Here is a 21,063-nt window from a genome sequence, read left to right as displayed (position 1 = left end):
AAAGAACTGCTGAAAAGAACTGCTGAATATAAAACAATGGTAGATCTTTTTTAATATATATTAAATCAAAGTATAGCATATTGCAGCACATCATACCCGTGTAGGAATAGTATTCAGCAATTATGAATACAATCTCTAATAAAAGATATGAGGCTGAGCAGTGCGGCGGTGGCGGTGGTGCGTGTCAGCGGCTCAGCCTCTTGGAAATTGAGTTTGTACGCGTCGCCAGATTTTGAAACCATAAAACTTCCGGCCTCCTGACGAGGCTCTCAGTTTGTTATACTTCTTAATATCTTGCCTGATCTTTGCTGATAATGGCAGATAACTATAACAATAGCAATAGCAACTACTCGGGTATATCCATTGGTTGCTTTTTTCCCAAAAGATATTCTAACACTTCCTCTCAGCAAACGACAGGCGGTTCTCGCACCCCGTCGCTCCTGTCCCTGTTCGCCCTCCAATTCCGCGAACATATCCCTACGATGATGAGCCCGAGCAGCAGCAGCAGCAGCAGGAATCTGTATTGTTTTTGGATCAGCGACAGCATCTTTCTCCCGCCCCCGTTCATCCGGCTCCCTACCAGTACCAGGACCCAACCCCCTTGCAGCAGTACCAATCGTCCTCTCCGCAGCCCGCGTACAGCCCACGGCCAGATCAGTATATCTCCCAGCACTCGGAGGCCCCTTTATACAGTCAACAACACATGGACTTTGTCGAGCCGGCCGTCTCGTACTTGCCGAACTACCCCACCGTGCCTGAGCAATCATACATGGGCCAGGAGCTCGACCCAACAGACTCATATGTAGGACAGGACGACGCCTTCCCACTCACTAGCTATCCAGTCCCACCCGCTGGATTTCAACCGCAGCAACAGCATCACTTGAGTGTTCCTTCCGATACCTACTACGACAGTGCCTCGGAAGACGGATACAGCTACTCGAACGGAAATTCTACAAATTGGAAAGGCGAATCGTATGATATCAACACCTACGAAGATGTCGACGATGCCGACGATGGTGACTCGTACCTTGATGACGATGATGAAGATATCATGGGCGCACCGGAGAATGCTACATATTATGCTTACGCAGACGAAGACGCAGCTCAAGACCTTGCAGAAGAAGGCCGAGGCTTTATCGCTCCTGGGGGAGTCCTCCGCAACCAAGACTACAATGACTACGAAGAGGGCGATGAAGATCCGTCAGATGCAGTCTGGCCCGCCCCTGCTGTACAGCCCCGTCGCCATCTCTCTAAAAAGACGGTAAAGTTTTTCCGAGGAAATCTCGTACTCGACTGTCAAGTTTCCAACGAGCTGCTCTCGCGTTCGACCAACAGCACTGGAAGAGAATTCACGCATATGCGTTACACTGCTGCTACCTGTGCTACCCCCACGCTATTCCCGCAAGAGAATTATACTCTGAGACAAAGCCTGTACAATACTCCGCGGAAAACTGAACTATTTATTGTCGTCACTTTATACAACGAGAGCGACGAGCTTCTAGCCCGTACGCTTAAAGGTGTGTTTGCCAACATTTATCATTTGGCGAAAATCAAACCGAATAGGCCAGGAGGTGATGTCTGGGGTCCTGATTCATGGAAAAAAGTTGTCGTCTGCGTTGTAGCCGATGGCCGTATGATTATGAAGCCTCGAGCCAAGGCCTTGATGGCCGCGCTCGGCTGCTATCAAGAAAGTGTAGCCGTGAACAAAGTGGATGACAAGGACGTCGCCGCGCACGTGTACGAATATACAACGCAAATTGGAATTGCTGATGTCAAGGATGGGGTGGTTAGTTTCGCAGATAACCGAGAAAACGAACAAAAGAATAAAGCTTGTCCCGTACAGCTTCTCTTCTGTCTCAAGGAAAAAAATGCTAAAAAAATCAACTCGCATCGATGGTTTTTTGAAGCCTTTGCGCCGATCCTGAAACCGAATGTGTGCATTCTTCTTGATGCTGGTACGAAACCTGGCAATGACTCGCTATTCCATCTTTGGTACGAGTTTTACAAGAATCCACACGTTGGCGGAGCTTGTGGTGAAATAAAGGCAGACCTTGGACACAATGGCCGAAACTTGCTTAATCCGCTTGTGGCAACTCAAAACTTCGAGTACAAGATGTCAAATATTCTTGATAAGCCACTTGAGTCTGCTTTTGGATTTATTTCAGTATTGCCCGGAGCCTTCTCTGCTTATCGATATACTGCTCTTCTTCGCGGGAACTCTCAACTTTCTCCAGCTGGAGATCCAAACCTTGAAAAGGTCAATGATTACGGTCCATTAGACAAATACTTCTTGGGAGAGTCGATTCACAGTTCCAATGCAGGAATCTTCACAAAAAACATGTATCTTGCCGAAGATCGAATTTTATGCTACGAGTTGGTATCTAAGCGCGGCGCATCTTGGCTGCTGCATTATGTCAAAAACGCGCATGCAGAAACTGACGTTCCTGGAGATCTTGCAGAGCTTATTCTTCAGCGTCGTCGTTGGCTTAATGGGTCTTTCTTTGCTGCTTTGTATTCTCTTACTCACGCGTTCAATATTTGGAGATCCAATCATTCATTTCTGCGCAAGCTTATGTTTCACGTCGAGTTTTTCTATCAGTTCATTTCAATTTTGTTTTCTTGGTTTGGACTTGCCAACTTCTTTCTTGTTTTTAGACTACTGACGGCAAGTGTTGGAGCTGCAGGCATGAATTTTGATGCTGGTCGATACCTCGGTGTCGTGCTCGAATGGCTCTATGCTGGCTGCTTGATTGTTTGCTTTGTTCTTTCGTTGGGAAATAAACCACAAGGAACAAAGAGAGCTTATCTGACTATGGTTTACTTTTTTGCGATCTTGATGTGCTATCTTACATTTGCGGTCATTTACGTGGCCGTGAAATCTGTACAGTCTGTCGAGAATGATATCAGAGAAGACGATAATCGATCACTTGAGGTGAAAGATTTCTTTACAAACAGCATACTGCGGGGACTTGTTTTGTCGTTGAGTACTACTTATGTGCTGTATTTTGTGTCCTCCTTTTTATTTTTCGAGTTCGGACATATGTTTACTTCGGTGAGTACTTTTCGGAGCATGACTATAATGATGATTTCTAACAATATTCCATCGCAGCTCTTTCAGTATGTGCTACTGAGTCCTTCGTATATCAATGTCCTGAACGTCTACGCATTCTGTAACATTCACGATATTTCATGGGGCACAAAAGGCGACACTGGATCTAAGAATGATCTCGGCAAAGCGAAATCTAAAGGCGATGGTGAGTCAAAAACTGCGAAAATGGCAATCCCCACGCGACCAGAAGAATTTGATGAAGAATATCGTAAGCAGTGCGATTTGTTACTTGTCGATCCTAAAAAAATAGTTGAGGTCAAGTCACCCAAGCAGCAGGAAGAAGATGATCGAAAGGCAGCAGAAGAGAAAGCAAATAGTTACTATGCTCTTGTGCGATCAGTCGTCGTATTAACATGGATGGTTAGTAATTTCGCAATTGTAGCAGTTGTCTTGCAGACAGCTGGACTGTCACGGTTAACATCTGACGATTCAAAGTCAGATGATGAACTTCAAGAAAAGCAAGAGGAGATTTCATCAGTTTATTTGGAGGTTATTTTGTGGACTGTTGCTGCGCTTGCTCTTATTCGTTTTGTTGGGTCTACTTGGTATCTCATTGCGCGGTTCTTTTAACGGATTGGCTTTATATTACGATAATCATTTTGGTATTAGTGCATTTGTAATAATAAAGTAATATGTACAGACTTGTTAGAGCGTATTATATAGTACAAACCACATTACCAAGTATAATGAGCTCCCTTCTTGTTATAAAAAGGCGTATCAACCAATGTTGTCCAAGGCTTCTTATTATTAATTTTCTTCTCCTTTTCAGCAGCAAGTCGTTTGAGGGTGACAGGAGTCTTGAGAACAAGCTGAACATGATGCTCTTTCCTTGTCTTGATACCTGCCCTACCACGTCCTTTGTAGTCATACTTCATCCACTCGGCTGCAGTTGGCCGGGTCTCTTTGCCTGACCAAATCTGGTCGATATAGAGACCCTTCTCTTCCATTCCTAATGCCTTGGCTTCTTCAACTGCGCGGTAGAGCAGAGCCTCGACGTGCTTTGATTCGTTCTTGACGTTGAAATGGCAGTGCGCAATAGCTTTTGGCACTGTCATTTTGCGCAATGATCGTAAAAATGGAGTCACTTTCTTCACACTTCCTTTCAGAGTATTACTCTTGACCCAAACTGATGGCTCAAGCAATGCTTCTAATTTCCGACTAACTTTAAAGCGATATTTCTTGCCCATAATGAGCGGATCTTCCTGGCCTGTCTTTTGTCGCAAATACACGGCTTTTTGCACTGGACTCAGGTAGGCATCAATAGCAGACTTAGGCGTAGGCTTCATGATCTCCATCAACGCGGCGTCGTCTTCTGGACGCAGGTACTTCTTTGCATACTCAGCCTTCGCGAGCTGTTTTTCCCAACTGTCTTCCTCGCCTTCGGATACAGCAGTCTCTGACTCACTTGCTTCGTACTGGTCTAGTGTTCGATTTAACTCCTCCAGCTCGCGATCTTCTTCAGTCTTGGTTTTGGCGGTGGCAGCTTCTTCTTCACGAGCGCGAATAGACTCGGCGTTCATATCCATAACATCAAAAATCTTCGGCTGAGAAGGTCCTGTCGGTGCAGCTGCGTCGAAAAGTGAACTTTCGCTTCCTTCTTCTCCTTCTTCTTTAGATTTTGTCTTTGCCTCTTTTGTCGACTGCGAACGGCTGCCGAAGAGACCGCCAAAAAGTCCTTTGCTCTTATCGTCGTCAGCAAAACGAGGTGTACTGGAGCTTATGCTGCGAAAATTAGTTGCAGCTTTATTCATAAATATTAAAATTAGTTTCGATTTATAACAACAATTAGCAAAGGACAATTGGAAGAAGGAGACTTACCAGGATAGACGCAATTGCGACTCCGCAGTACCGGTCGTAATGCCAGACACCTCATGCTTGTCATCGCAATTGACGAAGCCATATTTCACGCTCTTCACTTTATCTTAAATATTTAAAAAAAATGAAGAGTTTTCCGGATATGTACAAAAAGAAAAAAGCGAGAGAGAAACTACTCGAGATGTTTCGGACAAAAGTCTTTCTCGTTGACTCAGTGAGAAAAATCCGGTGGATTAAGTTACCCGGTTTAGACATCTCATTGGAGATGAGTATCAAACAAACAAGATCGGGCTGCTCGTACAACTACAACTACAGCAGCACTCGCTATATCTATAGTGTAATGGCTGAACCAGTATACGATACACCATCTCCAGAGATTGGTGAGGAAGGTGACGCTGAGGCGGCGATGGCTGTGGACGAGACTGCGATTGAACCTCGTGTAGCAACGGAAATCGAAAATGATGAGGAAGCTCAATTTACAGACAAAGATGCCGAGAAGCTTGGAGAATTGCTGGAGACTGTACTGACGAATAAGTACAAATATGGAGCGCATATCGAGTTACTTAAATTGTTGAAGAAAGCTGGGCCTGGTGCTTTAGAAGATGAGCTTCGTGAGGCAAGACAGCGAATGTCGGGCCTTTTTCTGATGGATTCAGAATTTTGGAACGCATGGCTGGATGACGAGGAGGCGTCGCGGGAAGCAAAGAGATCAGAAGAGGGCTTTGACGAAGATGACGAGGCAATTAAGTTACTTGAGCTGTATGCAAAGAGCGTGGGTGATCTGACGTCAGTCGCGCAGTGGAAGCGATATATTAATTTCTTAATGAACGAGCACGAACGAGAAAGTCAAGAGGATAAAGAGGACGATTTGAGAATATTTGATAAAGCCACGATAGAAGCTGTGCTGATCGAAGCCGTGAACGCTACTGGCTATTTCATCCCCGTTGTAAGATTGTTCACTACTGGGTCTGATCTGCAAAGATAACTAACAATACTATATAGAGTCACAATATTTGGAACATCTACCGCGACACTAAACTTCGCGAATTATCATCTACATCAAGTCCGGAATCGATTGCTCTTGTGAAACGTTATTATCTTGCTCGCCTCAAAGTCCCACACGCAACAATCTCCGACACATTCTCTGATTTTTCGACCTTCATCACGACATATGCCAATGATAATTATGAAAAGGAGCTAGTTTCCGCAAATAAGATTGTGGCTGAAACAAAGCGCACGCTATCTGATATTCAGATGTTCGAAGATCACCTCGCGCAACACGGTGATGATTTAGGAGTCTGGTCTCAATACATCGATGCTACAATTAGTCGTCCGAGGAAATCTTTCGATCCTGAACTAACGAGATCCGTCTACGAGCGAGCTATAATATCGAGTCCTACAAGTGCGCCAATTTGGGACTCGTACATTTTATTCCTTCTCGACCAGAATATGCCGTACTCGATAATTGATTCGGTGCTGAGTCGCGCAGTGCGCGCGTGTCCTAAATCAGGTGTATTATGGGCGCATTTTATTCGTACTCGTGAGAGGTTCAATATGGCGGCAGATTTAGTGACTGAAGTCAAAGATCGAGCGTTTGATGCTGGGCTTCTTGATGGGAATGCTGAAGAGTATAGTCTGGTTGCAGCAGCCTGGCTCGCTTATGTGAGACATCAGACAACGCCTGATGACGACGTCGCATACCATGAGCAAATCGACTCGTTTGTGGTATCTTTCAATGAGAAATTCCCGATATCTAATCGCAAAGACTCGAAATATGTACTTTCTCAACTGTATATAGACTCGCTAACTTCTCGGGGTGAACTCACACAGGCACGACAGGAATGGGAATATTTAGCCAAAAAGCATGCTCGAGAAGGCGACTTTTGGTTGAAGCGCTTTGCATGGGAACGATTAGTTTGTGAGCCACAGGGTGATCATCTAACCGCGGCTGGAGTTCTTAGTGCGGCTATCGGCGTCAAGAGTCTTGATCTCCCGGAACGTGTCATTGATGAGTTTTTAGTATACGAGAGAGCGCATGGGACTGCGTTTGCGATTGAAAAAGCTGAAATCAAATGTAAAAAACTGATGAGAGTGGTATTGAAGCGGCGGGCTACGGAGGCTATAAAGAAAGAAGCTAGAGAGCAAGCTGACAACGGGCGAGAGATTCAGCAAGTAAAATCTCAAAAAGGAGAAGATTTAGAAGATAATCAGAAAAAGGAAGAGGGCAGTAGTACGAACGGTAAACGGAAGCAAGCACCAGATGATGTATCAACTAACGCTGGCTCTAAGAAAGCGAAGACTTCGGGCAAGACTATAGAGCATGGTCGCGATCGTGAGCATTTGTCGGTGATTGCGGAAGGATTCGCTACGGATGCAACTGAGAAAGACGTCAGAGATTTTTTTAAAGACGTGCGTATTATTTACTCTCCAGCTATCTAGACTCGAAAAGAAAAAAAGCTAACAGACTATTTAGTGCGGAGAAATCAAGTCACTAAAGCTAGTATCTACAGGCAATAGTGTCACAGCAACAGTCGAATATGACACAGAAGAAGATGTTCTTTCAGCACTCACACGCGACCAAAAGCTTAGCGGTGACCAGAGTTCCATAATCGCAGTGCGAAGAGCAGTTAATACAACGCTTTGGATCACCAATTTCCCTTCTGAGGCAGATGAATCGTACATTCGAGCATTATTTGACAAGTTTGGTGAGGTTGTTGATGTAAGATTTCCTTCGTTGAGTGTGAATACAAAACGAAGATTCTGTTACTTGCAATACTCGACCGCGGCGGCTGCCATCGCGGCACAGCGAGAGCTAAACGACTCGGAAGCGCCTCCAATGAGCAAGGGCAATGACGACAACACAACAGAGCAAACTGATGAGCCCAAAAAAAAGCAGCATCGGCTTGTCGTGAAAATAAGCGATCCAAGTCAACGACAAAACCGACAAGGCGCAGTCTACGAACGCCGCGAGCTATTTGTCCGCAGCATCCCAATCACAATGAAAGAATCGCAGATCCGCGAATTATTTTCAAAATATGGCGCGATAGAACGCATTCACTTACCAGTAGGGAAAAGCAGCAGTGATCAAGCATTTGGTAATCATCAAGGATTCGGATTCGTCACGTTTAAAAATACTGAAGATGCGCAACGCGCGTTGGAGCTCAATTTAACCAAAGTAGGCGATCGTGTACTTAGCGTTGTCCTAGCAGAAGACAAACCGAAAAACACTACGGCGTCTGCATCTACAACTAAAGGTAAAGGCAGGAGCAGACGAGGAGGAAAGGATAATCAATCTGAAGCGGCAAGTACTCGTAGTGAAGACTCTGCAAGTTCGGCGATGAAAAACTCGCGATTGTTCATCCCGCGAGCGGTGGCAAAGCAGCGCGAGAGTGCCGCAAAGTAAGTGCATAATTATCTTCAAACAGGAGAAGATGTTGCATATTGTAAGATAAGCTCTTGTTTTATCTCGCTTGTTAAATCTACGCAGATCAATTCAAGAGTCCGGAAAAAAAAATAATTAAGAATAAATAAATATTTTGTATAGAAATGGAACAAACTCTAAATAATTTATTGAACAAAAAAAAGTAGAAATAATGGCTATTCAACAAAAGCAAAGCTCAGTCCAAACGCGACTAGCATGAATTGAAAAATAGGCAACACTATTCATCTGGCAATCAAAAAGGACGTCAGATTCAAGCCTTAACAGGTGCCTTCGACTCGAAAGAGAATGAAAGACCAGCCTTGTGGACAGGCTCGTTGAGCTTCTGTGTGTCGACAGACACACCGAATCCGAGCTTAACGCCATCCTGGAGGGTGTTGGTGTAGGCGAGGGTGACGATTCCCTTGTTGGAGATCTTAGCCTTGGAGAACGAAGTGGCACTGATCTTGTACTGCGAGGCAAGCTCAAAGTCAACAGCCTGGGCAGGCTCCTTGGAGTTCCAGGTGGCCTTGGTAGCGACCTGGACAAGGTCGGAAGGCTTGGTGTAATAGCCGGCCGAGAATACGGAAAGCTTGGAGGTGGCGGTCGCGAAGACAGAGTAGCTGGGGCCAGAGTATCCGACACCAGCGGCGTAACCCTTCACAGCACCAGCGGGGACGTCGTACTCGACCTCACCACCAATGGAGGCACTAGACTTGGTGAAAGCAAAGTCTGACTTGAAGGTAGGTCCCTTGAGGAGGTCGGCAAAGACCTTGGAAGTGAAGGGGCCGTGGCTGTAGTTGAAGGTGACATTGGCACCACGAGTGCCAGACGAAGGCACAAAGGTGGTAGCAAGATCAGTCTTGAGACCAGGAGCGAAGCTGGGGAGAGCAAACTTGGTGTTGAGCTTGTTGTCGGTGGTCCATCCCTGAGTGAGGGTGACACCCGAGACCTTGTCGGGGAATTGAGCCTCGAAGCCACCGCTAATGGCACCGGAGGGGGCCGACTTTCCGTTGGCGGAGAGGACCTGCAAAAGAAGTTAGTTGATGAGTAAGGTGCAAGACATCTCGGCAATTGCGTCGCTACAGTGGGCACAGCAGAACAGCGATGACCAGCTGGCTGCACTATCGGAGCAACTCGAGAAAACCACTCAATCAACATCAGGAACTGCAAAGCAATGGCAATTCAAACTCAAATAAGTTTGGATGGCTTTTGGCGAGCGTAACGGGTCGCATTGAGCAAATACTGTGCTTTGCGGAGCAGCCAGGCAGAGTAGACGAGGGGAGGGCACTTACGACACCGGTGGAGATTGTGCTCTTGACGCTGAGCGCGACAGGAGACGAGTGGTAGAAACCACCGTTGATAAGGTCGTTGGTCTGCTTGGGGATGCTGGAGTAAGACATTGTTGAAGATGAGGGTGAGGATGAGGAGGAGAGAGAGAAAGGAGGAGGAAAGAGGAGGAGAGAAGGCCGGGGAAACGAACACGGGAGCGGCCACTGTGCGTGCACCGCGTCAACATCTGCACTGCTCCAGCAGCAATATTTAAATCTATCTGCTGTTTATTTGAGGAGCTTCAGATACCAAGCATCTCAATATATATTCCATGTTTACTATAGTCTCTGAATAGCGTGTTAAAATAGCTGTTCTGTGCAAATGGTAAATGTTTGCGCATTTAAAGCTCTATAATCACCTAAATCGTGCACATGGTTAATTAGCGAACGCAGTAAAGCCGAATGTTTACGTACCTGCACATGCGGAGCCTCGTGTCCTGATTCGCCCGACGCGCTCCCGAATCCTGTTCAATGATTGTTCAGTGTCTATTTTTTGCTTGAATGAGAGAGAGGGTGGTTTGTTTTTGTGTGAGGTTTTTGCGTGAGGGAACTGTAGAGAGGTTTTGCGTTCGGCTTGAAGACGGCGCTTGAATGCCATCGAGGGTTGTCAGTCAAGAGATGCCCCTTTCTGTGTTGCTAACAACTGTTCCAGGCTTATTTATTCTTTGGTTATACAGAAGAATATAGTAAAAACTACTCTTGTTTTAATCAGATACGTAGGGGAGAGACTTATATAATTGCTTAGTACTAGTGACACCTTGAAACTCTTGTCCCCAATTTAATTCAGTCAGATTTTTAGACACACGATACACTATCATGGAGTCACAAATACTCGACCTCTTCAAGGCAGGGGCACTAAATTTTCACCCCCCCGCATCTTGGTCGTCTACCCGACTCTCACTACTTACAAACCTACAAAATCTTTCAAAAGACTTCATAAAAGATTTTGCAGAAGAAAAATGGATTACGACGACCGCAGTTCGCGTCGCGACCGCTCTCCAGATCGTCATCACTCGAGAAGTCATCGCGATAGTGGTGCTCGTGGCCGCGACAGGTCTGCGTCTCCCGGAAATCGGTCGCGGCGTGATGATGATGCCGTTGCTGCTAAGAAACGAGATGCTATTGCTGCTGCTGGTGAGTCCTTTGTGAATATCCTTAGTTCTGTATCTATTTCTGTAAAGGAGACTGTTGATGCTAACCTTTTTGCGACTGTGCTAGCTGCTGCCGCTGAACGAATTAATGCACTTCTTCAGTCGAAAATGGGATCTGCTTCGAACCCCGTCTCTGCGAATTCGACATCATCTGCATCGCCTTTATCTGCACCGTCAACATCTGCTGTCTCTTCTGGCTCGGTGCGCGCAACCGCAGAGACAATGATTGATGACGGTGATTTCGTTCGTGATATCGAGATTAATCATTTGGTTAATCGGTATACTTTGACTAAAGGCCAGACACAAGCCATGATCAAGACCGAGACTGGTGCTGGTATGAGGATTTATTTACTCCTAGTAAATAGTGCAAGATATTAACCAATTTAGACGTGACCACGCGTGGTCGATACTACCCGGATGCATCGATGGCCACAGAGCAAGAACCGCTATTATACCTACACATCACTGCCCAATCAAAGGAAGCTCTCGAGAAAGCAGTAACTATAATTCAGGACCTCATGCAACGCGACAACAAGCCCCCAACCCGCGAGGCATCGTCTGAAGGCACACCATCTTCTGCACCGGCTGGTGGCGATGATCGTGGTGGTGGTCGTTTCGGAGGCGAGAATAGGTTTGGCGGCGGCGGCGGTGAGAATAGATTTGGTGGTGACAACAGATTCGGCGGTGAGCGACGCGAATATCGGCCTGTGAGTTTTATGTCAAATGGTAATTGTTCTCTATTTTCAATTAACAGTCTATTTTCCAGCGTCAACCTTGGCTTGAAGAAAAAGTGCCAATTGGAATTGACTATTTTCCTGGCTTCAACGTCCGTGGACACATCGTAGGCCAGCAAGGTTCGAACGTAAAACATATCCACGCCGAAACTGGATGTCGTGTGCAAATCAAAGGCCGCGGATCACAATTTATCGAGCAAGCAACTGGACGCGAGAGCGAGGAACCTACGTATCTTCATATTCTGTATGTATTAGCAATGATTTGAACTTTTGTTGGTGTTTAACTTGGAAATTCAGTAGATTTCGTCTGTTTTCTGTTTCTGAATTCTTTTTTATATTATCTTTTTGTTATTTTGAACATTGGATGAAACTGACTTCTAGCTTCTTTCCTTTTTTATATAAAGTGGCCGCGATCAAGAAAGTGTCGACAGGGCTGCAGGTTTAGCTCGCGACCTAGTCAAGGCAGTGACAGAAGACTACAACGCTTTTCGTGCCAATCCTCGCTCTCAGCAACGGCGGAACGACGACGGATACAATCGACGAGACGGCGGACAAGGACGACGAGATGATCGCTACGGACGAGATGATGCGAGAACTGGCGCGCAGTCGCCTGATCGAGTGGCGGCGGAAGCGGCGGCTGATGCCGCTGCTAGTCAGAATCCGGACTATACGGCGTATTATGCTGCTGTTGCCGCGGGACAAGATCCGTATGCTGCGTATGGTGGATATGCGGCGTATGTACAGTATTATCAGCAATATTATGAGCAGTATTATGCCCAGCAGCAGCAACAAGCTGGAGGTACGAGTGCCGCTGCCACGACTGCTCCTGCTTCTGCTGCTCCTGCTACTCCTGCTGCTTCTGCTGCTCCTGCTGGACCTACAGCTCCGGGAACTGCAGGTCCGCCTGGACTGTCTGCGCCGCCTGGATTTCCTGGACCTCCTGGAGCAAATGCATCGTATCCCCCACCGCCAGGGATGTAAGTTGACCAGCAATACGATGATGAAATTCTCTCTCAATCGACTGAGAGTAGTGTAATCGAGATTTAGTTGAGTTATTTTAAAAATTATTTTTGACGAGCTAGGTGTAGTTACTGTTTAAAATTTTTTTTTGTCATTATTGATCAGACGTTTGTTGTTTGTCTGTGGTAAGAGAAAAAAGTACTTTCAGTTTTATACTATTGACAATCCTACATGGAGATTTGACGAGAAAGATTTCACAAAGTGTCAAATCTTCTCCTGACAATGATAAATGATTTAAACAAAACGCGAAACCTAAAAGTACATAACCAAAGGATAAAATACAGAATATCTGCTCACTGCGTAGCATATTCTTTTGATTGTGATTTAACCCGTCTTTCATACAACGCTCTATCTCTCCTACAAAAAAGAAATAATAATAATCGTTAATAGCTATAGCAAAAAAGAAAAAGTAAATAGAAAAAAAAATAAAGAAAACTCACTTGAAGGCATTAAACGCGTCGGCTTGGGCAGGTGAATCCGGATTCGGATCATTCAGCAAATCCTGAATTCCTAGTAAAATCTGCTTTATAGTAATAGCCGGTTTCCAAGCTTCTTCTTCATTTAAAATTGATAAACAAACAGTTCCAGAAGGATACACATTCGGATGCCAAAAATTTGGCGGGAATTTACATTTCGGCGGTTTTGTTGGATATTCATCGGGAAATGCAATTGTTAGCGGATATGTGCCACCTTCCCACAAAGTACCCTTCTTTCCCGGGATGCCGACGGACCAGTTCATTAGATCTAGACTGCCATCGCCAGCTTTGCTTGGTTTGGCGTAGAATCCGAATGGGTGGTCTTTCCGCCATTGCTTGCTAGAAAATGATTCAAGAGGTCAGTGTTTTTGTAGTATAGATAATGAACTGAAAATGAAATAGTATACCGTTCTTCTTGTAATCTATTTAAACATAGACTCGACATCTCTTATTTGCCTTCTTCAATTTTATCAATGAAATCGAACGCAAATATCAAAAATGAAAAAGAAAGTAGCGTTGGATGCAGGCACTGACTATACAGATGCTGAAATCGAGATGGGAGAAGGAGTGTTCTGGAAAACCTTAAATCTTATGGATATATATGCGGGGCTGTTTGCTCTTTAGTTATATACAGTACTTGCGATTTACAGGAGTATGTCGAATATAATACCATGAAAAAGGAGTGAAGAAGGAGTTTCAGTTGCAATAACATTTCTGATTGTAAATGATAGAGATGAGTCTGATTACAAAATACAAGATACAGCTCACTTATTGTTCAGATTCATATAACATTACAGAGGCATCAGATCCGAAAGGCAGATTCCAAAATCATTTCGAATACAAAATATTATATCAAAATCATCAGCAATCATAAATTCTGTGCTAATCACATTGAAATAACTACGCGAATCAAGCAGAATGAATGTTATGAGCAAGGGTATGAACTGAAATAAAGACAGTTCGCGATACTTTACTCAATCGTTGAGCCATATCCGTTATACTACTGACAAACAATTCTGAAAGATGCAGCAAGTGGAAAATGTGGAATTCAATCACTTGAATAAGTTGCGATAAGAAGTGGAGCATTAGTTGGACAATTTATGAAGATATGTTTTAGCAAACGTATTTGTCGGTTGCATGTTGTTTGAAAATGCATTTGATTCTAGATTATGATTAGTCTAGATTATGATTATTCCTATGATGATCTGTGTTGAAAATAAATTCTCCGGATAGAAAAAGTTATGGGGTCTTACTTGATCATTCGTGGCTTTGGTGGTCTGAGAAGCTGAGTAAATACCAGATCACCTGTACACAAGAAATAAATCATTTTTTATTCCTTTCCCTATTTTTTTCAGTGCATACTCACTAGTGGATGGTAATCATTTGCGAGATTTTTTTTTTTCGTGTTGGTAAACTTGTATGCAGAGAGTAACTTGTCTAGGAAGTAGGTACAGGTACATAAGTTCAACTATTAGTACTGTGACTATGATTAAATTGCGAATTTATTTTACTTTTTCCAATTATTTTCCTTTAGTCGTCTTATTTTTCCTGTTGTTTGTGTTTTAAAATCTTACACGTCGAGTGTTGGTGAAGGTGATGCTGCGGCTAATTGATAAATCATACAATTTCAATAAGAATATGCTTGTATGCTTGTAGAACCTCTAATATACTTGCTATCTAATTTATATATCAAACTGCAGCTATTTATTACAAAATCCTCATATAGAACTAGCGATGTAATACAATTTACGAGGTAATGTACGAGATACATGTGCTTTACGAGTACATGTAGCATCTGCACCAGTACCATCACTCACATGCCCCCTCAACGTTTAAAAATTTTTATGAAAATAAAAATAGTGCATCCATTAGTATTATAATTATAAAATAAACTAAAACGAATGCGGAGAGATGCGGAGAAGCAGCGAGAGAAGAAAGCGAGTCGGAAAGTTGGATAGTGGGGAGATGTGTATTGATATTATACCAGAATAGGAAGAGGATTGGAATTTTGAGTTTTTGTCTGGATGTCGGAGATGTCCTTAGTCGATGAGTGCGAATGTACAAATTTTTTAGTAGATTTTTTTAATAATAGAATGGCAGAATAATAAAACTAATTTGATTTAGTCAATTATTTGAAAAAGCAGAAAAATTGCAAATTATGACGGTGGTGGTGTATATTGTTATGTAGAGAAGATAGGAGCGGGCAAAAGATCTTCAATCATGAAGAAGAGTCAAATGAGATTGAAAAAAACTTAAATAAAATAATGATTTCAAGAGCCGGTGGTTGGCTCACGGCTGTCAAATGCGATAAGCAGCAAGCGATGAGGTACGGATGTACCAGCACTAGTGCTGCCGCTGTTGCAGTCCACCGAGTACACCAGCCAGACTGGAGCGCACTTCGGAAAGCTCCGGGGGGTAGACAAGTTGGGAAGCAATGAAATAGGATGGGATAAAAGTAGGAGAAGTCCGATGAGCCAGATAAACTAGCATCAGTGGAGATAGCGATAGGAGGCTGATAGGCGAGCACGGATGCGCGGAGTCAGTCAAGAGTACGAATCAAAGACGAACGGCGCACATCAGCTACTCCACTATCGTTAATGCCAGGCAATTTGTTAGTAAGATCTCTTTTAGATGCGAATAATCACGGGCAAACGCGCGAGCAGCCACTAAAGTCAGTTTGAAGAGATGGAGAACTGAGTAAGGCGCCACTGACGGCGGTGGCGCTGTCGCTGGGGTATCTATGGCTGAGAAATATGCGGAATCCGATGGACTGGTGATCATTATGCTTAGAATTAGTAGACACTGGAATTCACTAAACGAAACCCGAGAAAATAGAGTGTAGATAGAGAAGCGACAGTCGGAGAACGATGAAGCCTGATTGGCTGAAGATAGCGAGCGATAGGATGTGCCCAGATTAGGTGTTGAGAAACACTACCACCAGCTTTCGATATTTTTGCTTTTACCGACGTTGACATTGCTATCATCATTGCCCTTGACATTATCATCCTCTTACTATTTCTATTGATATTACTGTCATTATAGGACTATCCTCCGTATTCGAAATACTACAGTAAAGCCTGTGGCTCGCCCTGTGGCTTGCGCGGACAACACCGACAGCAGCCAGTTTTAGTTAGAGTTTTGGCTTAGGGTTATAATTTGTGGCTGAAGAGGCTGTAGGGCCGCGCGGTGGCGTATCTCTTCGTATCGAGGCCCTGTTTGCACTCGAGGAGCAAGTCCTGCTGTTCGCTGCTGGGTTGCAGAGAGTATAGAAGTTATTCTCATTTAGTAGTTGTAGTATAGGAGATTTCCGTGTTTTGAGCAAGTCCAGATACCAATGCTCTACTAATATGGTTACGGAAAGGGTTAAGTACCAGTCTGAGACCAGATTACGCAGTCTCAGACTAAGGCAGTCGTGCATGCGGCGCACGCACTGACTCGTCCTTTTTTTCCGTTCCTCTTCCTCTTCCTCCTCCTCTTCCTATTCTATAAATCCACGTCCGTCTGCCTCCTCCGCTTGTTCTTTCGCTCGGCTTCTCGCTTGCTCTGTCTTCTCTTTCTTCTGCTTCTCCTCTTCTACTCCATTCTCTCCAATGGGTCTCAGTGACGCCATCCATGCCATCAACCTCAAGGTTGCCCGCTCCCCCGTCGGTCGCTGGTTCAAACTCGAGAATTCGGGTGCTCGTCGCGAGCGCCATGGCGCCTTCTTCTTCACCGAAATCCGTGCCGGTCTTGCCACTTTTTTCGCTATGGCCTATATCATCTCCGTCAACGCGTCAGTTACCTCCGAGTCCGGCGGCACCTGCGTCTGTAACGGCACCGCCGACGACCCGACCTGTGACGCCGACACTGACTACATGAACTGCATTCAGGGTATGTCACCGTCTTCTTTTTGTCGCACTAATATGTTTTATTCTTATTCTCATCCTCCGCTTAGTTGTCCGTCGTGATCTTGTTACTGGTACCGCCGCAATCGCCTGCCTCACCACCTTCTGCATGGGTCTCTTTGCCAACCTCCCCATCGGTCTCGCCCCCGGCATGGGTCTCAACGCCTACTTCACCTACCAGGTCGTCGGATACCATGGTTCCGGTAGCGTCTCCTATAGACTCGCCGTAACCGCCGTCTTCGTCGAAGGTTTCATCTTTATCGGTCTCTCGCTCTTGGGTATCAGACAATGGTTGGCACGCTCTATCCCAACCACCATTAAGCACGCTACCGGTGCTGGTATCGGTCTTTACCTCACATTCATTGGTCTCTACGGCTCGGCCGGTCTTGGTGTTACTACCGGTTCCACCTCTACTCCTGTCGATCTCGCCGGATGCGCTCAAGAGTACCAGAGCGACGCCGACCTCTGCGCCGAGCACCAGATGAGCGATGGTCGCATGTGGCTTGGAATCTTCCTCGGAGGCTTTGTCACCGTATTGTGCATGCTATACCGCGTCAAGGGTGCCATCATTATTGGTATTGCTTGTGTTTCTATCGTCTCATGGCCTCGCAACAGTCCTACTACCTACTTTCCTCACAATGAAGAAGGAAATACTAGATACGAGTTTTTCGAAAAAGTAGTTGCGTTCCACAAGATTGAAAAAGTTCTCAACGTGCAGGAATGGAACATCGGCTCGCTTCCCGGCGGCACCGGACAGTTCTGGCTCGCGCTCGTCACTTTCTTGTATGTCGACATCCTCGACACGACAGGTACTCTTTACTCGATGGCTAAATTCGCGGGCTTTATGAACCCCAAGACTGGAGACTTTGAAGGTTCGGCCGTTGCCTACCTCGTCGATGCCTCTGGAATTGTTATCGGTTCGCTCTTTGGCACTCCACCCGTGACTGCATTCATTGAGTCGGGTGCTGGTATTTCTGAAGGTGGCAAGACTGGCTTGACTGCCATGACCACTGGTATCTGCTTCTTCATCTCAATCTTCTTTGCCCCTATCTTTGCCTCTATCCCGCCTTGGGCCACTGGATCTACTCTGGTCATCGTCGGATCAATGATGATGGCCGCCGTCGCGGAAATCAACTGGGCCTACATCGGAGACGCTATCCCTGCCTTCCTTACCATCGCCGTCATGCCTTTCACTTACTCTATCTCATATGGTCTTATCGCTGGTATCATCTCCTACATGATCCTCAATATCTTCACCTGGGCTCTCGACAAACTCTCTGGTGGTCGTATTACGCCCGAAAACTACGAGAAGCGCGAGGGCTGGTCCTGGCGCTCGGCTGTGACCACAGAATCCGACGCTGACTCTATCGAGCTCGTTGACGGCCAACTTCCTGAACACAGCAAGCAAAAGATGTCTGTTGTCGACGTTGCTACCGTATTCTTCCCTCCTTGGCTTACTCGTCTCGCCATCCACCACAAGAAGCGCTTCTGGGAAACTGATGAGCGTGATGATGCGCGTGTTATTAACAGCAAAGAAGTACAAGATGACGGAAGTGTGATTGTCGAGACTGTCACTTCTTCTGAGGATGGTCCTTCAAGCAAGAAATCTGCTACTGATGACGAAAAGATGATCTAATCTCTCTTCGTCATTATTTGTTTTTCTTTTTGCTTCTGTTTCTGGAATAATGCGTGGCTTTGTTCAACTTTCGGCTTGTCGTTTTACTCGCGTGTGTAAAAGGATATGATTTAAATGGTTTGGTTTTCGGAGTTTTGTAATTGGAAGAGTATAAAAGTTTCTCTCTTTTTATATCTATTCACAGATGTTTTGTAACACGGTAATCATTTATTTTCGAAAATACACATGTTTTTGTTAAAAAAATTTTCTGCCTCTTTTGTAGTGCGCTTTTCAAGAAGTTTAGTCCGAAAATTTCCTGAGTTTATGGATTAATCTGAACCTCTTTTTGATTCAGGGTTTTTCTACTTATCCGGAGCCAGAATTTTGATTCTCATCCCACTTCTCCGTATACATAGTCTATATACAATTGCTCACAGAAGCTACACTTGAAAGGAAAATAACAATAATGTAATCTCAAATATGAAATTCGCTTAACAAAATATCGAACATTGCGTGGTTTTATTTAAAGTGTGGCTTGAATGGGCTAATTCTCGTAGAGTTTTTTGTCGGTTTGTGCTTGATTAGAATTGTTTGATTCTTTTTTATAGTTTTAGTTGAGGGATTTTTTTTTTAAGAATTTCCTTTAGGCTTGTTGAGTAGAAATTGGATTACTGTAGTCTTTGTAATCGCATTCTGTATTCGATTGGCAAACCAATTGATTATACTAGTTTGGATTCTTGGGCTCACAAGATAGCCATCGCATTAGGCGGACTCGCTACTCCCCCATCAATAATCAAAGGCTGCGACGTCAATAGAAAACTCCATCTGCCAACTTCCTCACACTTTGCCGCCAGCAACTCAAGATCCCAAAGTTCTCCAATCGGCATTCCCCATCCCGCCAAGAAAATCTCATGAAGCAACCACGTCCAAGAATCTGAATTTTGACGAGGCCATGCTTCGAATGATAGAGTATCGGTAGCGACTGCGGCAAATGCTTGAGACCAGAACCATTGTGCAGTTTCTTTGCCGCAGGCTATACCAATAAATGAGTTTTTCCCCCGTTGAGTTAGAGCTATTTTCTCGTCGTATGTAAGTTTGGTGTATTGCTCGGTTAGCCCTGTGCGGAGGATCAAAATGTCGCCTGGTCTGAATACTATATTTGATTCTTTTGCAATGTCGATGATATCCTGCAGCGGGATCTCATATCGATCAAAAGCTGAGAATTTGATTCCCTTTCTTTTTGCATACGAGCACCAGTCTATAAGTACTCCACGCGTAGCAATACCTTTCTTTGCAATATTTTGAATTCCATTTCGATTATTCGCCTTGATCCCTTTCTCGACTGATCCCGCAATATCATCCATTGTAGTGCCGTTATAATACCGGTATCCATCTTGATACGGAAAATGACGCATTGAATCCCATTGAGAAGTCGATTGCGTGTTCATATGGATTTCGTCGTCGTTGGCAAATCCTTTAGCTATTAGGTTATGGTGATAGGCTATGCGTGATGGGATTAGCGGTTTCGCAATCGCATCAAGAGGCAAACTATCCTTATCATTAGGTGAATCCATTATTTACAAATGAACAAAGAACAACTTACTCTAACGGAATCGTGATCCCAAGTTGTGCCTCTTTGATGGCTTCCCGAGTCACTTTGGAAGTAATCAAATTAATCGAACCGAGCTCATCTTTATCACCCCAAAGACCCCATGAAGAGTACGGCGGATCTCCTTCATGTAAAGGTAATTCCGAAAAGGCAGGCCGTTTAGGTAATTCACTTTCACCTACCATCGTTTTTAATGCAAAGAGGTGGACATGTGTATCCGATAAGGTTGGTTCTGCGGCTTGACTGGATTATGGTGGTTGCTATCGGCAATGTCTTCGGCTTTTAGTTCGATTATTCTGTCAGTATAGTCTACAACAATAAACATTTATTTTAATCATACTGATTTTTCTTTAACGGACAGAGAATTTTGCCCCTAAGACGAATGAAATACTCAAACAAGTTGGAATACAGATATCGAGATAAAGCTTACCGGATCTTATCTATTAACTTATAAACTTCGCTATTCTATTCTCAGTATCTCAGAAAGAAACTTTATCGCTTTTTTTTTCTCCAAGTAGTCATTATATATAAAATACGTTGAGTGATTGTATATCTATCAAACAAATTGAAATGATCAGACAATCAAAATAAGGGCTTCTTTTTTATCGTATACTTTGTTTCTCTTTCTAAAAATCTCTAAACCAAATATTCCGTCTAATAAGGCTCTATTCAACAAAAGTTTAGCAATATCATATGTCAAATGTTATGTAATATCTACATCACGTGCTGCGGCTCACCCCATCATGCCCCACCTTCAAGACAACCTGATTACTCGTCGAATCGGATATTGGATTTTTTCAATTAGCGCAAAATCAAGAGTTAACTGAATGAATATGTGTCAATAGGCGAGTCTAAATTTAAAAAATTTGGCTGCTCTTAGTTTCAGAGGATGAGTTTTTCG

At 44.4% G+C, this 21,063-nt stretch overlaps 8 protein-coding genes across 8 annotated transcripts; 4 read left to right on the top strand and 4 right to left on the bottom strand.

Moving 5' to 3' along the window:
- Positions 1-172: 172 nt before the first annotated feature.
- On the top strand, positions 173-3,748 carry V2V93DRAFT_365899 (chitin synthase-domain-containing protein). The gene is made up of 3 exons (XM_066909191.1): positions 173-354; positions 408-3,052; positions 3,110-3,748. The coding sequence occupies exons 1-3, from the start codon at positions 315-317 to the stop codon at positions 3,677-3,679; spliced, it is 3,255 nt and encodes a 1,084-aa protein (XP_066767593.1). The 5' UTR covers positions 173-314; the 3' UTR covers positions 3,680-3,748.
- V2V93DRAFT_365897 (mitochondrial 54S ribosomal protein uL22m) lies at positions 3,704-5,283 on the bottom strand. Its single transcript, XM_066909190.1, has 2 exons — positions 4,928-5,283; positions 3,704-4,850 (listed from the first exon to the last, which is right to left on the bottom strand). The coding sequence occupies exons 1-2, from the start codon at positions 5,007-5,009 to the stop codon at positions 3,784-3,786; spliced, it is 1,149 nt and encodes a 382-aa protein (XP_066767592.1). The 5' UTR covers positions 5,010-5,283; the 3' UTR covers positions 3,704-3,783.
- A 47-nt stretch (positions 5,284-5,330) lies between these two features.
- V2V93DRAFT_321581 (uncharacterized protein) lies at positions 5,331-8,327 on the top strand (the record flags this gene model as incomplete). The annotated part of the gene is made up of 3 exons (XM_066907363.1): positions 5,331-5,870; positions 5,927-7,333; positions 7,398-8,327. The coding sequence occupies 3 exons, from the start codon at positions 5,331-5,333 to the stop codon at positions 8,325-8,327; spliced, it is 2,877 nt and encodes a 958-aa protein (XP_066767591.1).
- A 111-nt stretch (positions 8,328-8,438) lies between these two features.
- On the bottom strand, positions 8,439-9,787 carry V2V93DRAFT_365895 (eukaryotic porin/Tom40). Its single transcript, XM_066909189.1, has 2 exons — positions 9,638-9,787; positions 8,439-9,369 (listed from the first exon to the last, which is right to left on the bottom strand). The coding sequence occupies exons 1-2, from the start codon at positions 9,743-9,745 to the stop codon at positions 8,617-8,619; spliced, it is 861 nt and encodes a 286-aa protein (XP_066767590.1). The 5' UTR covers positions 9,746-9,787; the 3' UTR covers positions 8,439-8,616.
- A 730-nt stretch (positions 9,788-10,517) lies between these two features.
- V2V93DRAFT_163481 (uncharacterized protein) lies at positions 10,518-12,765 on the top strand. The gene is made up of 6 exons (XM_066906901.1): positions 10,518-10,807; positions 10,892-11,158; positions 11,212-11,531; positions 11,591-11,802; positions 11,963-12,279; positions 12,482-12,765. Exons 1-6 carry the CDS (start codon positions 10,633-10,635, stop codon positions 12,592-12,594), a joined length of 1,404 nt encoding a protein of 467 aa, XP_066767589.1. The 5' UTR covers positions 10,518-10,632; the 3' UTR covers positions 12,595-12,765.
- Positions 12,650-13,598, bottom strand: V2V93DRAFT_365884 (ubiquitin-conjugating enzyme/RWD-like protein). The gene is made up of 3 exons (XM_066909188.1): positions 13,462-13,598; positions 13,019-13,393; positions 12,650-12,935 (listed from the first exon to the last, which is right to left on the bottom strand). Exons 1-3 carry the CDS (start codon positions 13,497-13,499, stop codon positions 12,872-12,874), a joined length of 477 nt encoding a protein of 158 aa, XP_066767588.1. The 5' UTR covers positions 13,500-13,598; the 3' UTR covers positions 12,650-12,871.
- A 2,817-nt stretch (positions 13,599-16,415) lies between these two features.
- V2V93DRAFT_365877 (permease family-domain-containing protein) lies at positions 16,416-18,817 on the top strand (the record flags this gene model as incomplete). Its single annotated transcript, XM_066909187.1, has 2 exons — positions 16,416-16,924; positions 16,989-18,817. Coding segments are annotated over exons 1-2 (1,861 nt in total), but the record flags the coding sequence as incomplete, so codon positions are not given.
- Positions 18,818-19,172: 355 nt separating this feature from the next.
- V2V93DRAFT_365874 (putative cyclase-domain-containing protein) lies at positions 19,173-20,779 on the bottom strand. The gene is made up of 3 exons (XM_066909186.1): positions 20,503-20,779; positions 20,157-20,441; positions 19,173-20,101 (listed from the first exon to the last, which is right to left on the bottom strand). Exons 2-3 carry the CDS (start codon positions 20,345-20,347, stop codon positions 19,297-19,299), a joined length of 996 nt encoding a protein of 331 aa, XP_066767586.1. The 5' UTR covers positions 20,348-20,441; positions 20,503-20,779; the 3' UTR covers positions 19,173-19,296.
- Positions 20,780-21,063: the final 284 nt, after the last annotated feature.

This window comes from Kockiozyma suomiensis (genome assembly GCF_038497685.1).
Source record: "Kockiozyma suomiensis strain NRRL Y-17356 unplaced genomic scaffold V2V93scaffold_3, whole genome shotgun sequence".
NCBI classification, from domain to species: domain Eukaryota; kingdom Fungi; phylum Ascomycota; class Lipomycetes; order Lipomycetales; family Lipomycetaceae; genus Kockiozyma; species Kockiozyma suomiensis.
The sequence above is the reverse complement of the archived record's forward strand: the minus strand, read 5'-3'. Positions and strand labels throughout refer to the sequence as shown.

Coding starts and splice junctions, on each gene's coding strand:
- V2V93DRAFT_365899 (XM_066909191.1), top strand. CDS start 315: ATGGCAGATAACTATAACAATAGCAATAGCAACTACTCGG. Junction 355..407: donor TAGCAATAGCAACTACTCGG/GTATATCCATTG, acceptor ACTTCCTCTCAG/CAAACGACAGGCGGTTCTCG. Junction 3,053..3,109: donor TCGGACATATGTTTACTTCG/GTGAGTACTTTT, acceptor ATTCCATCGCAG/CTCTTTCAGTATGTGCTACT.
- V2V93DRAFT_365897 (XM_066909190.1), bottom strand. CDS start 5,009: ATGGCTTCGTCAATTGCGATGACAAGCATGAGGTGTCTGGCATTACGA. Junction 4,851..4,927: donor TCGCAATTGCGTCTATCCTG/GTAAGTCTCCTT, acceptor TTATGAATAAAG/CTGCAACTAATTTTCGCAGC.
- V2V93DRAFT_365895 (XM_066909189.1), bottom strand. CDS start 9,745: ATGTCTTACTCCAGCATCCCCAAGCAGACCAACGACCTTATCAACGGT. Junction 9,370..9,637: donor GCACAATCTCCACCGGTGTC/GTAAGTGCCCTC, acceptor CTTCTTTTGCAG/GTCCTCTCCGCCAACGGAAA.
- V2V93DRAFT_163481 (XM_066906901.1), top strand. CDS start 10,633: ATGGATTACGACGACCGCAGTTCGCGTCGCGACCGCTCTCCAGATCGT. Junction 11,532..11,590: donor AGCGACGCGAATATCGGCCT/GTGAGTTTTATG, acceptor TCTATTTTCCAG/CGTCAACCTTGGCTTGAAGA. Junction 11,803..11,962: donor CCTACGTATCTTCATATTCT/GTATGTATTAGC, acceptor TTTTATATAAAG/TGGCCGCGATCAAGAAAGTG.
- V2V93DRAFT_365884 (XM_066909188.1), bottom strand. CDS start 13,499: ATGTCGAGTCTATGTTTAAATAGATTACAAGAAGAACG. Junction 13,394..13,461: donor AATAGATTACAAGAAGAACG/GTATACTATTTC, acceptor ATCATTTTCTAG/CAAGCAATGGCGGAAAGACC. Junction 12,936..13,018: donor GACGCGTTTAATGCCTTCAA/GTGAGTTTTCTT, acceptor TCTTTTTTGTAG/GAGAGATAGAGCGTTGTATG.
- V2V93DRAFT_365874 (XM_066909186.1), bottom strand. CDS start 20,347: ATGGTAGGTGAAAGTGAATTACCTAAACGGCCTGCCTTTTCGGAATTA. Junction 20,102..20,156: donor GGGATCACGATTCCGTTAGA/GTAAGTTGTTCT, acceptor TGATAAGGATAG/TTTGCCTCTTGATGCGATTG.